At 42.3% G+C, this 15,489-nt stretch overlaps 1 protein-coding gene across 2 annotated transcripts in view; it reads left to right on the top strand.

The window, feature by feature from the left end:
- ryk (receptor like tyrosine kinase) overlaps nucleotides 1-13,999 on the top strand; it is a 61,925-nt gene extending 47,926 nt beyond the window's left edge. For both annotated transcript variants that reach the window (XM_012970475.3, XM_012970473.3), the window contains exons 11-15: nucleotides 1,723-1,855; nucleotides 8,073-8,182; nucleotides 8,479-8,638; nucleotides 10,113-10,249; nucleotides 10,802-13,999. In XM_012970475.3, the coding sequence (XP_012825929.1) occupies nucleotides 1,723-1,855; nucleotides 8,073-8,182; nucleotides 8,479-8,638; nucleotides 10,113-10,249; nucleotides 10,802-10,913 (652 nt within the window). In that variant the 3' untranslated portion in view covers nucleotides 10,914-13,999. The remainder of the gene's footprint in view (nucleotides 1-1,722; nucleotides 1,856-8,072; nucleotides 8,183-8,478; nucleotides 8,639-10,112; nucleotides 10,250-10,801) is intronic.
- Nucleotides 14,000-15,489: the final 1,490 nt, after the last annotated feature.

Raw genomic sequence — 15,489 nt, 5'->3', positions numbered from 1 at the left:
GATTAACTTGAGCATGATGCTAATTTGGAATTTAAGCAGCTGTCTGGTTGCTAGGGTCCATTTTGTGTTCTAAAAAAATAGCCGTAACAATGAAAAACTTTTGAAGACTGAAAATAGAATTCAAGAACAAATATTGACCAGTTGAAAAGCTCCTAAGAATAGGACAATTTATAACATAAAGCTGAACTTCCCCTTTAATGTGGCTGTAGAATATTTAACTATGAACATTATAGGCAGTAGATGGACAGTTCCGTCCAGCCATGAGTAAGCATTAGTACTGTGTGACATGGGCCTGGGTGGAATAGCCAGCCATCTGTCTCTTACTGTCCAGGAACGTTATCATCCTCTTCTGCCCCTTCTGGGTCTGTGTAACTATCACCCGTGTGGTGTCATTAGCTGTAAGGAGTTCTCACGTGTCGGCACAAATTGCCAAATCTCCAAATATGTTCTGAAGAAAGTATTGCTGTGATTGTTTTGCTCATTTGTGCCCCGCGGGCAGTGCTTTTGTGCCAGTGCTCCTGGCCGCTTTCCATCCTGCCAGCGAGTACATTGAGCTCCGTTGCTGCACGCAGGCCGACCTGGCACTCCTGCCCTCATCTCCCGTATTTTGGGCTGAGGAAAGGAGGCTTTTCAAACATAAGTTAGATTATATTTACAAATGGGACTGTACTTTTTAAACGTCTGACTTATCACTTCCTATTGAATATGTTCCCTACTAAAGGTACATGAAGTGTGTAAGAGACCCCCATATGTAGATCTTATGGATTCAGGAGCCATCATGAGTGCATTTGGCATGTCCCTGGCTGTCATTCCTCGTTTCCTGGAGGGTTCCTTGCTTTTTCTGTACATACCTACTGGATTACTTTATGTCCATATGGTTTCCATTCATAACCAGCAGGTTTTATGGGACAGAACACGTGATTCATAAACATTAGTGACCTGGGTTAATGAGTAACGTTCACAATGTATAATCTCCAGGAAGTCTCATTCTCTTGCAGCAATGCAAAGCACACATTAAAGGAATACTGACATTTTCTTATGAAAATCTGTAGGAACATGTTAGTTGTACTAAAGGGCTGCAGCACGAAAACATGTATAGGGAAAAGTCCCACAAAGCTACCCCCAGCCCAGTGGTACCTCCTCGTCATGAAGGGGACTGAGAGCAGAGATTGGCCATAAAATGGAGTGATCCTTCCATAGGCTAATTACAAATGAAAACTACTTTGGCCTATGGAAGGATCGCGTGATGGACAGAACTACAGAGAATTCTTTTTCTATGTCAGAGTATCACTCAGGTAAATACTGCTCAGCTAGGGGGGCTTTGGGGGGAACTTTTGTCTAGGTATATTTTTGTGCTGCAACTCCCTAGTAATACTGACGCAGTCTTATGGATTGTCATAGCAAGGTGTCAGTGTCCCTTTCAGGAGCTCTGCTGTGTTGCTCCCAAGTGTAACATACAGGCAGTTGTTTGGGGGCAGGGGGTGCTTTTGCATTATGGCACCATATTGGGAAGGCTCTTGGCTACTAAGAACTATGAACCTGTGGATGTTATTTTACAGACACACCATACCGTGGGCAGCGAAGCTTCATATCTAACAACTATAGCAATTGCCTTGCTCTGTATATGTGAGAGTATTGTTCAGATTGCTGGGCCTGTGTTTTAATGACTGATGGATACCTTTTAATTAAAATTCTTACAAACAACTTATGCTTGCCTTCTAGGAACCTGCTGCCCATTGGCCACGTGTGTACAGAAGATGGCGAGAAGCCCATGGTGCTGCTGCCTTATATGAACTGGGGCAACCTGAAACTGTTTCTTAGACAGTGCAAGTTGGTGGAAGCAAATAACCCACAGGTAAAGACTTTGTAATAATCCCAGACACAACTGTAGCTGTAATGGAAGAAAGTTGCCCTGGAAATGTTTAAAGGGGTTGTTTACCTTTACATTAACATTTAGTATGATGTAGACAGTAATATTCTGAGACAATTCGTTTTTTAGTATTTGTAGTTTTTCAGTTTTTTCATTTCCAATTCAGAAGCTATTCACTTTGGAATTTCAGCAGCTATTGGGTTGCTAGGGTCCAAGTTACTTTAGCAGCCAGGGAGTGGTTAGTCTGAGAAACTGTTATGATTAGGAGAGCAAAAAGTAACTAACAAAACTGTAGCCTCACAGAGCAGTAGTTTTTGGCTGCTGGGGTCAGTAACCTCCCATTTAAAAACACTGAAGAGTTGGAAAAAGAAGGCAAATAATAAAACTATAACAAATAATGAAAACCAATTGAAACGTTGCTTAGAATTTCTAATAACATACTAAAAGCTAACATAAAGGTGAACCACCCCTTTAATAGTACTTTTCCTGTGATGTTTCACCACTACAGTATTGGCCATAGAAACATTCTTTACAAGGAATTGTACATTTATTTGGCTGGATCTGCCCTCTGCATTTGTTTCCTTCTTTTCAGTACTTTAATACAGATGCAAGTTTAGCTCAGTCAAATGGAATATGGCTATATTGTGTTGGGCATTTCACTGCTGCCTTGATTCCTTTTGTCTGAGCTAAATTTGCTTGTGCTCCCAGAAAGCCCATCAGCCCGGCGCTTGTTACTATCAGGAAATCACTGCATCTCCCTGTCATGAATTACTAACCGTGTTATCAAGTCCAGGCAGGAATCCTGTGTTTAACACACACTCCAGGAACCTAAGCCCCTGTGCAGCCCGTGGGCCTGTGCGAACTCTAGTAAGATATGTGTTTATGTAAAGGTTCCAGGCTTACGAAACTCTGCGCGTCAGTACACCTTTCCCCAAGTTTAACCCTTGCTGGAGGCATTCAGAACCTTTGCATAGAAGATAAGGGCATGGATCAGCTAAACATAAAGATCGAGTATTCTTATAATTCTAAACAGATCCTACAGAATCCTTGCACTGCACATTCCTCTGCCCCTTTTCTTCCTGTATATGAATAAATGTCAATAAGTTTAAATATGTGCTTGATCTAGCCCCCACATGGCCACATTTTTGGAGGGCATTCATTCTTTCTATTACAATTTTGTTCTGCAAAATTCATATGATAGTTGCAGCCCTGTTGGAACCCAACGTAAGGGCAGACAGTGATGGCAGTTGCAAGGCATTTTGTGATTGTCGACAAGTACCGCTGAATCTAATGTCTCCATGCTGAATGAAGCTGCCGCCTTCTTGCTCTTTCTTTACGCTGAGAAAGTGTCTGAATAAAGTGGTCCAGCCAAGGAATCTTAAAATGGCTTCTGGCATGCCAGAAATATTCTACAGCAGTTGCAAGACAAAAGCAAAGGCAAAGTTCATAGCATCAAATATTAGAGTTTAGTGCACCTTTGTGTTTGACCTACTAGTAAGTCCCCGGGAGTGGAAGCCTCTGTTCCTGGGTAATGTAAAGCATCGCTTCATACACCTGGAAGTGTCGGTGATTTGTGTATTCTTTGGCGTGGTTTCTATTAGCAGTTGTGCATAGCAGGCAGCTGAAGGGATACGCATTCTAGAGCTGTGCGGAGGTCTGACAGGATAAACATTTCACAAGAGAAATCTCTGATATGCTTATGCTGAGCCTTCACTTTGGGACTGAAGGAATATCCCAGTCGCCAGAGAACCCCTTCCCATGAATGCCTATCTTACTTTATCTGCACATCTCCTCTCATTAAGAAGAAATAACATCAGCACATGAAACACTTGCCCAGACGCACAAAAACAACACTCGCCTGCACTCTCCTTGATTCCGCAGGCAAAGCAGAACACTGTAGTGAGGAACTCGCAGGCAAACGTAGTAGACATTAAAAGGCAGGAAAAATACACAGCGATGTTAAACGTGCGCAGGATGCCAATTATCCATGTCTGTTTGGGAAGATCTAGTGCAATTATAGTGTGGTGTGAAATGATATATACACCATCGTATTTAGAATTCAAATAGACTATGCCAAAGTGCGACAGCATCTGGGGATGGAGGAATTCCGTATCTGATGTAGGTTAATGGCACTAACAGCATGAAATTAGCAAAATAACATGGGAAGAAGGTGTAAAAGGCAGAATCAACTAATGTAGATGTGAAAGCGCAGATAAGGCACATGGTAGGAAATACTGTCTCGGCACTGAGACAAGGCCGATCCTCTTGTTAAAGCTACAAGTGGTTTGTAGGCAAGGACTCCCCGAAAGGGAGAGAGGGCAATTCTACACTCAACACTACCAACTAAATGTGTTTGTTAGAAGAGATCAGGCCCGGACTGACAAATGGCAGAAGGACTGCTGTGGTCCCTAGACCAGGGGTCTTCAACCTTTCTTACTTGTGAGCCACAGTCAAATGTAAAAAGACTTGGGGAGCAACACAAACATCATAAAAGTTCATGGAGGTGCCAAATAAGGTCTAAGATTGGCTATTGGGCAGCCTCTATGATTTGGTAGTAAATCTTGTTTTTATTCAACCAAAACTTACCCCCAAGTCAGGAATTCAAAAATAACTCCCTGGTTTGGGGGCACTGAGAGCAACATCCAAGGGGTTGGGGAGCAACATGTTGCCCCCGAGCCACTGGTTGGGGATCACTGCTCTAGACAGTCACAATTTATTGGGTTGGCTGGGGTCTGTTTGTACCTTAAACCTTGTTTATAGAAGAAAATGAATTCTTTCCATCCTGTTACCTTTCTCGCTGTACCAGTGCTCATAAAAACAGGAAAAGTCCCTTCACCCGCTGTAATGCTGTAGATCAGGGAATGTATTGTACCGAAGTGTATGTTCAGTAGGTGCCACTTTTCTCTGATTTATGCTGTGTCGGTGTTTATGAGGTAGCATGTGGCTTATGCTACAGCCAGCTGGCATGCTAAAAAGGTAGGCTTTTTAGACAGGTGTATCTACATTAACATTATACAACCATTCAGTTAGGAATTCAAACCGTTGAGTGTTTGCCAAGCTCTCTGACCATAGCACCCTGGTAGAGGGCTAGAGGACTGAGACCTAAAAAATAGGCCCTGGCATCTCATATGCAAAAGCTCAAGCAACACCACTCCGTGTACAGCACAGGTCTAAGGCAACATTAGGTAAATCATTTAGCAAATTTAGCGCATGGAGCACTTTCCCGTATATCGGGCACTTGCCAAAGCTGAGCAATTTGCAGTGTTGATAGAGGTTAATGTTTTTAGTAGAACATTTTTAATAAATAAATGAATAGAACCATTTGTGCTTATCTGCAAAGCTATGTATTAGTACCAGTAACTTTCAATCAGGGAGCTTCCCAGCTTGACCAGTGGCTGGTAGGAAGGGGGACCAGCATTAGGAGCTGCCAGCTTTAACTGGCAAATATCAGCAGGAGGAAGGCTTAGATATTTCCATTAGGAACCAGAAAATGTGTCGCTCCCCGTAGGTTTAACCCTGGTAAAAATATAGGATAGTATATATAGCAGGGCATCTTCTATAATAGTGATATATTGCTCCTTCTCTTCTGTATCTCTTCTGTATCTCTATATCTCTACCTGCTATTGCATTTTTATATCTTCCTTTTCATATTTATATCTTTAAACAAATAACGATTCCATTTAGACTGCCCCCCCATGCTTGTTTGGCTCTGTGTCATGAAGATTAGTGGCAGGAAGGAAGAGGTTGCAAACTGAGTGATAAGCATTAAATGTACAGCACATCTAGTTAACTACATATATACACTGCTTTTTACAGCAGTCAGCAGGTTCACATTGCACATGTTTTCAGGCAAAAAATAATGGTTTTTCTTTTACACCGTGTCATGAAACCCCATATGGGACTTATTTCCATTCTGCTTCTTCAAGGCATTAGAAATCCTTCCTTTAACAGATCCTTATCCCACCTGACAATGAATAAAACTGTCCAGATGTAAAAAAAGTAGCTACTTGTTATTGCTACTGTGTTGTAAATTATGGGTTTTATGGGCTGAGCCTTGCATGTAAGCTGTATAGCGGCTGTGCATTCTCTAAGCCTCCCCTGTGTGGGCCCTGGTGGTACTGTCTGTAGGCAGAAATGATATCAAGCAAAACCAGGGGCTGAGCTGCTGCAGGGAGATTCCAGTAACTGGGGGGTGTGCTGATGGGCAGGGTGTTCCACTGGTGCTGTAGTATGAGCTGCACACAGGTGAGTACCCCCCAGCGCTTCTACTAATGGCACACTAGGCCACTGCCATTGGGTTAGAAGTCAGTCCCCCTCTGTCACCACTTGTATTGAATAAAACGAAGTAAAGGTTGGCAAACCACAGAAATGTCATAACAAGGGGGGGCAGACTGGTGGTTTTATTCCAGGTGGCAGCTGTAGTGGAATTATCCAGTATGGCATGCACTGGTTAGTTGATAGGCTAATATCTACCTAGTTACAGCAAAGTTCCACAAACAGAACCAAACGATTAGATTTGTCTTGCATCAAAATGGCATTGACTCAAGGGATAGAAACATAATTTTGCCCCTTTATAGGTCCCTGGTAAGGCCTCACCTTGAGTATGTAGTGCAGTTTTGGGCTCCAGTCCTTAAGAAGGATATTAATGAGCTGGAGAGAGTGCAGAGACTGCAACTAAACTGGTAAAGGGGATGGAAAACAATGTTGGGGTAGTTTTCTCTGGAAAAGAGGTGCTTGCGAGGGGACATGATTACTCTGTACATTAGAGGGTATTGTAGACAGATAGCGGGAGATCTTTTTTCCCCATAAAAACGATCAACACACCAGAGCCCTCCCCTTTAGATTAGAGATACTGAACTTCCATTTGAAGCAGCGTAGGGGGGTTTTCACGGTGAGGGCAGTGAGGTTGTGGAATGCCCTTCCTAGTGATGCTGTGATGGCAGATTCTGTTAATTCCTATAATAGGGCCTGGATGAGTTTTTGAACAAGCATAGTATCCAAGGCTATTGTGATGTCAAGATCTAAAGTCACGCTGTGCTGACAATAAATAAAACCAAGCTCTATGCCTTGATCAGTGAATAAACTTGCATAGTCTTCCCCTATAGGTTAAGGCACTTAAATATAACTCCCAAACCCCATGTTTTAATGTAATATATTGGCAGAAAAACCAAATACGTGGTTTTTTGTTTTTTTTTTTTTAAGAATTATTTATTTTTTTGCAAAATAACATTTTTGGGGGTGTTTTATCACATGTACACTTCCTCCTGTACGTACAGATGAAATTAGAAAATACAGCATTGACAGAACAGTGGACTGAGGGAATCCAGTGCTGTTATCCAGTTCCCTGAGCAGTCAGTATGCAGAGGGTAGAGAAGTGGTTTTTCCCATAGTTCCATGGTAGCTACAGTGGGTTGTGTGCCTGTGTGCGTACCTGCATCTATTCAATGCCCTTGGGGTGACTTTGCCAAACAAATATGTGGTATAAGCACTTTTTAAATCTAACCTTTCCTCATTTTTCAACCTTCTCCCTATTTCCAGACTAACATTCCCAAACACATCCATCTTCATGCCTCTAAAGTATTCCTGCTAGTAAGGGCAAGTCTGACTGGAGCTGGCTCTAAAAACCTTGCTCGTAGTTGGGAAAGCTGGCCTCTGCCAATAAAGGCACACACTATACGGGGGGTATTGTAGCTATCGAATGTCCCCAAAACACTTTCACTTTCCTGGCTATGTATTAAAGGGTAGCACATCATACCAGGAAAGTTTAATGTTACATAGGCAGCATATTGAGATTTTTTTTTTCATTTTAAAACCATTCAAAATAATGAAGATCCCTTAAAAAGTTGACTTACGTGGTCCATCTATACCACATAGCAGAGAAGTGTTGGCTCTGGAGTTATTCTGTGCTTTAAGTCCAGTGCTTATAGTTGTGTCTAGTCGCTTTAAAGGCCTGCCAGGGAACATATAGCAACACATCCTTTATCCTAAGGTTTCTTCAAATGGAAAGGGTAAGTATGCGGCACATTTATAAAGACAGTCATATAAACATTGGCTGGAGAGTGTCCATACTGGGCACAGCTATGTCACACACAAGTTTCCTGGAGTTATTAGGATTAATGCCAATGGAGTTGTTAGGATTTAGTGTTTATGTAGCCTGCCATGTTGATGTATATGTATATACACATGTATTTCTCTCCTTCAGGCCATTTCCCAGCAAGATCTTGTGCATATGGCCATTCAGATCGCCTGTGGGATGAGTTACTTGGCGCGACGGGAAGTTATTCACAAAGACCTTGCTGCTAGAAATTGTGTGTAAGTATTTGTATTCGGAAACGCAAGAACTTGCGTCACAATGTAACCTTTCTCGTAACCAGTGGATCAGCCTTGTCACACTCATACGTTGTTAACTAAAATATGTCTGTAACTATATACATTTATATTGTGATCAAAGGAGAACTTAATCCTAACAATCAGTGGCTTCAGATGCTGGATTTTATATATATAATTCACTGTACCAGCCAAGAAGTTTAGCAGCGCTGTAATAGTAAAGATCCTAGTCTTGCCCTTCGTCGGTTGTCCTGTAAATCTTATTGTGTCTCTCTCCACAGGATTGACGAGTCCCTTCAGGTAAAGATTACAGACAACGCTCTCTCTCGAGACCTCTTCCCCATGGATTATCACTGTCTCGGAGACAATGAGAACCGACCTGTACGCTGGATGGCTCTTGAGAGTCTAGTGAACAAAGAGTTCTCCAGTGCAGGGGATGTGGTGAGTGCTGGTGCCTCTAAACAATACGCTGCTCAGTTCTTTCTTACCCTTTTGCCACTAGCTGATTATCAGAATGAGAAAAAGGAAGGAAAACTCTAAATCTGCACAGAACCCCAAACAAACATATCGTTGCCTGATTTGCCCCCTCCCCCATGTGACCAATTGATCAGGTCCCATGAATCACTGTGCTGTATTGGTAAATAATGTACAGAGCATGTACCTAAGAAATAAGTATTTGCCCAGTGTCCCTTGCTTCCTGAGATCTTAAGGAGCTCAAGCGGCCACAAATCCTGCTGCCTAATCTGTATTTGAATATCGGCTACAGGCAAGTGGGGCATTATTGGGGAGCACAGGTGGTACAACTGGAAAGGGGGCCTTTGCAGGCAGCATATAATATACATGGGTGTCCTTTAAATCCATTTCACACATACATTTACTCATGATTCTATCTAGAGAGGACAATTAAGAGCTTACTGACTTCACCTTGCAGCATCTCTTTATGGCACAGTGCTTCCCAGCCTGAATCGACCCCATAGGCACGCTTCTACCCACCATGCTCTCTGCTCATGAATCCTCTCCCTGGTGTTATGTAGGCAGTTGTGAGTACATTCTATCTGAAGTCACATTCCTCTTTATCTGGAAAGCTCTCCACTTATCAGCTCCTATCCTGAGGCTGACCTCCCTCTTGAGACACCAGGTCCCCAGAACACACAATTCTTGTTTTCTTAAGAACTGCGAAATAACAAACTTCCTGCCATTCAAGGAGCATTTCTCAAGTTTGTTCCCAGCATAGAGACAGATCTGCTCTTACTAAGGGTGTGCTAAATGTTCTAACTGGGATCCTGGTGTATTGGGCTGAGAATGTTCGTACAATTGTTCTTTATATCATTTGATCTATTGTGATATTTCTTATGCTTTGGCCGCAGCTTGACATATCAGAATATTTTGTAGTGGCAGAAATTGTATTTATACAGTTATTTTCATCAGCGATGTATGATTCCACAGTGAATTACGCACATGTACTAGACTATAGTAGTGACGTCACATGACTCCTGTGTCATAAAGAAATAAAATAGCTCTTACTGTAAAGTAAAAAAAAAAAAATATAAAGGTCACCTTAAATGTCTGTGGCCTGTCTGTAGGCTTTTCCCCTTGTCCCTTACACAGGTGTGCAATTCCATGGTTTGAGGGAAATTGTAGGGCACTTTACACCTATTTCACTGTACAACCCAGGTCACAGTATGAAAATGCTAATGACATGTAACATTTCATTTAGTGACCTTTGTTTTAACATAAGCCTTTGGGATGATCTTATATTTATTATCAAATACTTAGATTATCTAGAGGACTGGGAGACACTTATTTTCCTTGACATCTTATATTTTATGGATCTGTTGAATTCATTTGCTGTGGTTTGTGTTAAAGCCGGATATAGAGTGCTACATATCATTCATTATTCTATTTACTCTTACAGTGGGCTTTTGGCGTGACCCTGTGGGAGCTTATGACACTGGGACAAACTCCATACGTTGATATTGATCCTTTTGAAATGGCCGCATACTTAAAAGATGGCTACAGAATAGCCCAGCCAATCAACTGCCCTGATGAGCTGTAAGTACTTGTATAACCAGGAATTTGTTTATTTTCTCAGTGCAGGTTATAGCCAATAATACAGTATTTATGATATCGGTACCGTCTAGGAGCCTTTGGGTTTACATATCTAGTTTGATACGGGAATGCAATATTCTGTTGGTCTCTTACTGCCAAAGGCAACATTTCCAGTCTCACTATTATATAAGCAGTATATGTACTTACTAGCCGCTTAGTCTCCAGTTGTTACAGAGCAAACCTTTTGGAGAGAAAATTTTGAGTGAGGACCAGCCAAGGAATGCCGTTCTCTTCTGTTTATTAGGGCATGTGGCTTCAGCCTTATTGCTAATGATATTGGTGCCCAGTGCCAGTGGCATGAATGACATAAGTAGCAACAGACCGTTAATGTATAAAGGCATTTCTGGAATGAGATGTCACATTTGGAATGGAAACCCTTGAATAAAATGTGAGTCAAGGAGTTAACTCAGGAGTTATAAGAAATGGAATCCAGGTCTCTCCCAGTCTTACACTTCTCTCAGTCCCTGTCTAACTGCTCCTCTCTTTGCTATGCAGGTTTGCTGTCATGGCCTGTTGCTGGGCCCTGGACCCAGAAGAAAGACCAAAGTTCCAGCAGTTAGTCCAGTGCTTGACAGAATTTCACTCTGCCCTGGGAGCCTACGTATGAGAGCCAAAGGCCATTGGATCACAGCCAGCTCACGGACTTGCCCCCCGCTGTACAAAGCTCACCCAACACACAGTGCCTTAGGATTCTATATTAGTCGCTTTTTTTGTTTTGTTCTTTTTTGTAAAATACTTTTATATTAAGTATTTTATAGTCATTAGATCACATGTTTTGTGGAATCGGACAGACGAACGCTACACGCAAGATCACTGATCGCAATCTTATATCGGCAACAAAACACTATAAAGGAATATGAGACTGTTTCTTCGACTGACTCTTGTTACCATAACGGACCTTAAACTTTTTTTTTTTTTTTTTTAAATATCAGAGGATTTTTTTTCTCTCTTTTTTTTTTTAATAAGCCCCCGTTCTCCAAGCGGCAGAACGAACCCATACGGTACTTGTAGCAATGATACATGATTGGACATCTTTAAGATGCATTGTTCCTTTGTGAAAGGGTAAAACCGTAACTTATAACAGGTGCAGACGCCTCATTAGGAACCTGTCTGTCTTCTGATTTGTACATAGAAAGAGGCAGTGCCCGGCTGCTGTGCAGACATTCTGGCAGGTATCGGGCAAGTCACACAGATGCTGCAAGGAGGAGTTAGAATACAAGCACATCCGGCAGCAGTTGGATTAGGGTACATTCGCCCCGCACTCACTATTGTGCTGAGCATTTTGCTTTGGGATATGCAGGCTGTACGATTCTGTATATTCTCTCAGGCTATTTCCCTTGCCAGAGACCTGATCTCATTGTTTTACACATGTATTGCCACTAAGTATTGCCTGTAGGACATAGTCCCATTACCCCTCAAAAACAAGTTGGGGTCATGTGTTACTGGACAGCTGCAGTCGGAGTTATGGGGGATACATTCCCCAATTTACTTGCAGCCCTCCCACTGTTGGCAACCAACCCCCAGAATCTTCCCTGCCAGCCTTCAGCCTAAAAGGAACTGAAGGACCTTTCCTTGATGTAAATACTGAAAATATTTACCGTTTGCTACACTGTATGTACTTTTATAAATATTCTCCCAAGGCAGATGCCTTCTTTGCCCAATTCTAGCTGTCACAATGGCTTCACCACTGTATCCGATTCATGAATGAATCCTTTCCTTGATCTCTCCAGATCCCCTATTGTTCAGCAGGAATTTGGCAATGAACTGTTTGTAAAACAAAAAGTGATTAGTTTTGTCTGTTTGGTAACCATTATTGGTCATATTTATAAAAACAACAAACTGGTTTGGAGGGGGTGAAAAAAATTCCATAGGCATCCAATAGAAATTTGTTTTCCTAAATATGGCCCTGGTTGTTTGGGCGGGAGTGTGGGTTTATTCTGTTTCTGGGGGGTCTGCTAATGTCTTGGTAGTTCTGAACTGATTTGGTGGGACCCCCATGTCTCTGCTCTGAGTATTCCCAGCCAGGGCAGAGGAAGAGGCTAAAGGAGTAGGTGCTGTGTAGCTAATGGACATTATCCTTCATTATCCTACATATTGCAGTGACCTTTTATTTCACATTTATTTATTTTTATCTTTTGTTACTGTATAAAAGTCTCCTGTACCTTTTTTTTATCCAATGTCTGTCTGAAAAGAAAATCCTAGTGTTGAAATGATGGTGTTATTATTCCGCGCACTGCTGTCTCGCCCGCTTCCCAGCTACCATTGTGGGTTGTGCCCTGCACCCCAATTATTTCTCTTTATTCACTTGAAGTTAATCTCTTGGTGTGTCAGATCTTGATGACACGGAAATTCCAGTAATAGAAGATAAGTCCAAATGAGCCTGTAACGTGATTTTAAGGGTGCAGGCTGCTCATTGGTCTGCAAATGCAGTATGATTCCAATATCTTTTGACATAATATCAAGTAAATGGGTTTTCTACTACATAGTAACACATTTGTCCTTCCATCTTTAACATCTTGTGGCACCATTGCCATTAATGAGCCCTGTAGTAACGTCATTTAAGGACCCCTTTAGGTTCAGGAATGGGTGTTTTATTTATGTCAGGGCCCTGTTTGCCCCAGAATTCACAAGGTCCACTTGCTTCGTAGTTATGCCCCAGTTTAAAGGGGTACTATTATCAAAATAACATTTTTACATTTGCCTGTATAGTCACAGTTTTGCTGGAAAATGACATTTACTTCAAAATCCCACTTTTCTGCCTATTTGTTTGTCTGCTCTACTTGCCTCCAGGTGAGTCTCCGCCTGACGGTCTGTTGGTACAGAGGCAGTGGAGGAGTTAAGGGAATAGCACAAGACCTTGTACTGAGTTGTGTTTCCTATAGTAACTGTAATACAAGTATCACTTCTCTCACTAGGCTGCAGTGTTGTAAATCAGTAATTGGTGATTTAGCTAAGGATCACTTCTAGCTATGCTGGCAGCAGAATGACAATATGCCCATTTGCACTCAGTGGTTAAAACAAATAAATCCTTTTTCAGTATTAGCCACTTTAGCCTTACTCCTTATTTTCAGGGTTCCCTGCATGTTTGAATGCTTGTGCCCCTTTAAACAAGGGCACTGAAGGCTGCAATATTACCAGGGCTGTGGGGTCTGTAAATAAATCTTTCGACTCCAACTCCTCTGTTTATGGTCCCTCTGACCCCAACTCCAGGTACCAAAATTGCTTCCAACTCCCCAGCCTTGAGTATTACAGTGAAATTGGGTGGGACAACCTTATGGCTCAGCCTACTGACCTACTGCTAGCCCACTGGCAGAACTGCCAACTCCGGCTATAGAGTGTCGCTTGCTGGTCCCTGAATAAGCCAATTGAATAAGGCCACAGCTGGCAGTTTTGCAGCCCAATGGTGCCGAATATGCCTTGCCCAAGAGTGGAGCCCAGTAAGCAGGATGTTGATGTGGCATTTAATTTGTCCTCTCTGCTGCCATCACTCACGCCTGCCATCTGCATGGGGCCAGTGAGTTCTGAGTGTACCCCGTGGCACAGACTCACCGCAAAGAAACATGAATGGGCTACAGAAATAATTCCAAGGTTTCAGAAAACACTTAACCAGTAAAGGCCGCCATCAAAAGTATATATTTTTTAAAGCTAAATTATATTTGATGTCTCTCCCTTTTAATAAATCTTTTGTACACATACGGTGGCATTCTGTGTGTGTTTGCTGACGACAATAACTGTTCTTATAGGTTTTGCTGTCACACAGACAATGTTTATATACTTACCCAAAGGGGCAAGAAACTCATGGCCTTAGCTGGCAGGATAGGCACCAGCAGTGCCAGGGAAATGCACCTGAGGAAGGGTGCAGCATGAAGGTGTGCTTCTTCCTTGTTTGATGGTTGAGCGTGGAAGCGGCTCGGGAATTGAATGCACCCAATAAAGCAAAGTAAGTCCTGTGCCGAAGGTATTGTTTTTTGTGCCAGGGAAATGCCCCCATGGGGATGCTTCTTTTTATATTCTTTTATAGTGGGATAATCACTGCTCAATACTAGCGGTACCACGGGGTTTATACACCTAATCCAAAACTAAAAATGGAAACTTTGCTTCAGATTCACTCTCAAACAGGGCTTTTATTTTTTTTATTGTTATCACTAAAGACTATGGGTCACTGGAAGAAGGACACAACTTCTAAGGCATTTTATACAAGGAAAGTGGAATTCACTGGGGGTCAGTTAGACTTCTCCAAGTGAATTCAGCTTTTTCTCTGGTAGGGTTTCCACCTGGCTGGTATGTTACTGATCTGTATGGCCAGCTTATGTATGTGGTACGGCTCTTAAGCAACCAAGGCAGCTGAGGCCCTTAGATTTGCTACATGGGTAGCCTGGGACACAATATAGTGCAGCACATCCTCTAGCTATAGTCACTAATATTAGAATTATGATGTCAGTGTAACGCTATGTCTCTCAAAGAGCAGTAGTAAGAGTACAGTTCAGTAGAAACACAGATAATTTGCAGGCCAGTCATCATGTTTTACTACATCCCTCCAGAGATGGTAAATCATTTTCCCAGGGGGAGTCCGTTCCCTGCTCATTGGCACAGCTGCACGTGGTTGGCCTTGAGAATGGGATGACTGGAAATCAGCTCAGGGTAACCAGTATTCCAAGGAACCCAACAACATGTGAGGGTAGAACACAGCACCAGAAATAACGTCTCTTGGCGGCTTAGGGAAGCAAACAATAATAACGCAGAACAATAGTTACAGAGGAAGGTTCACACACGAAGGTCAACCCACCCACCAAAGATGGCTCATCAGCTGCACCACCCAACCCTTGTGACCAAACAAACAGATGTAGGAACTACTGAAATGTAACTTATTTGTTACTTTTCTGTACTGTAGGGGTATCAGTGACACCATGTTTTGGGGGTGACAAGCAGAAAAGGTACACGGCAATGGATAGGGAGAAACATTAAAGGGGAGCTTTGGCTTTCAAACCGAAATTTGTTAAAGGGCTCCACACAACACAGAAACCCCTAATATACCTATCAATGTAATCTGTTTCTTCAAAAAGTATGAATAAATACCATTTTTATATGCTGAAATCCAGCTGCAAAACAGCATCATTTGAAATCCTGGCAGGGGAGGAGGGACCAAAACATTGATGTTACAAATTGTAACAACGTCTCCACAG

This window comes from Xenopus tropicalis, chromosome 5 (assembly GCF_000004195.4).
Source record: "Xenopus tropicalis strain Nigerian chromosome 5, UCB_Xtro_10.0, whole genome shotgun sequence".
NCBI classification, from domain to species: Eukaryota; Metazoa; Chordata; class Amphibia; order Anura; family Pipidae; genus Xenopus; species Xenopus tropicalis.
Note: the sequence above shows the minus strand (reverse complement) of the source record. Positions and strands in the feature narration are given on the sequence as shown.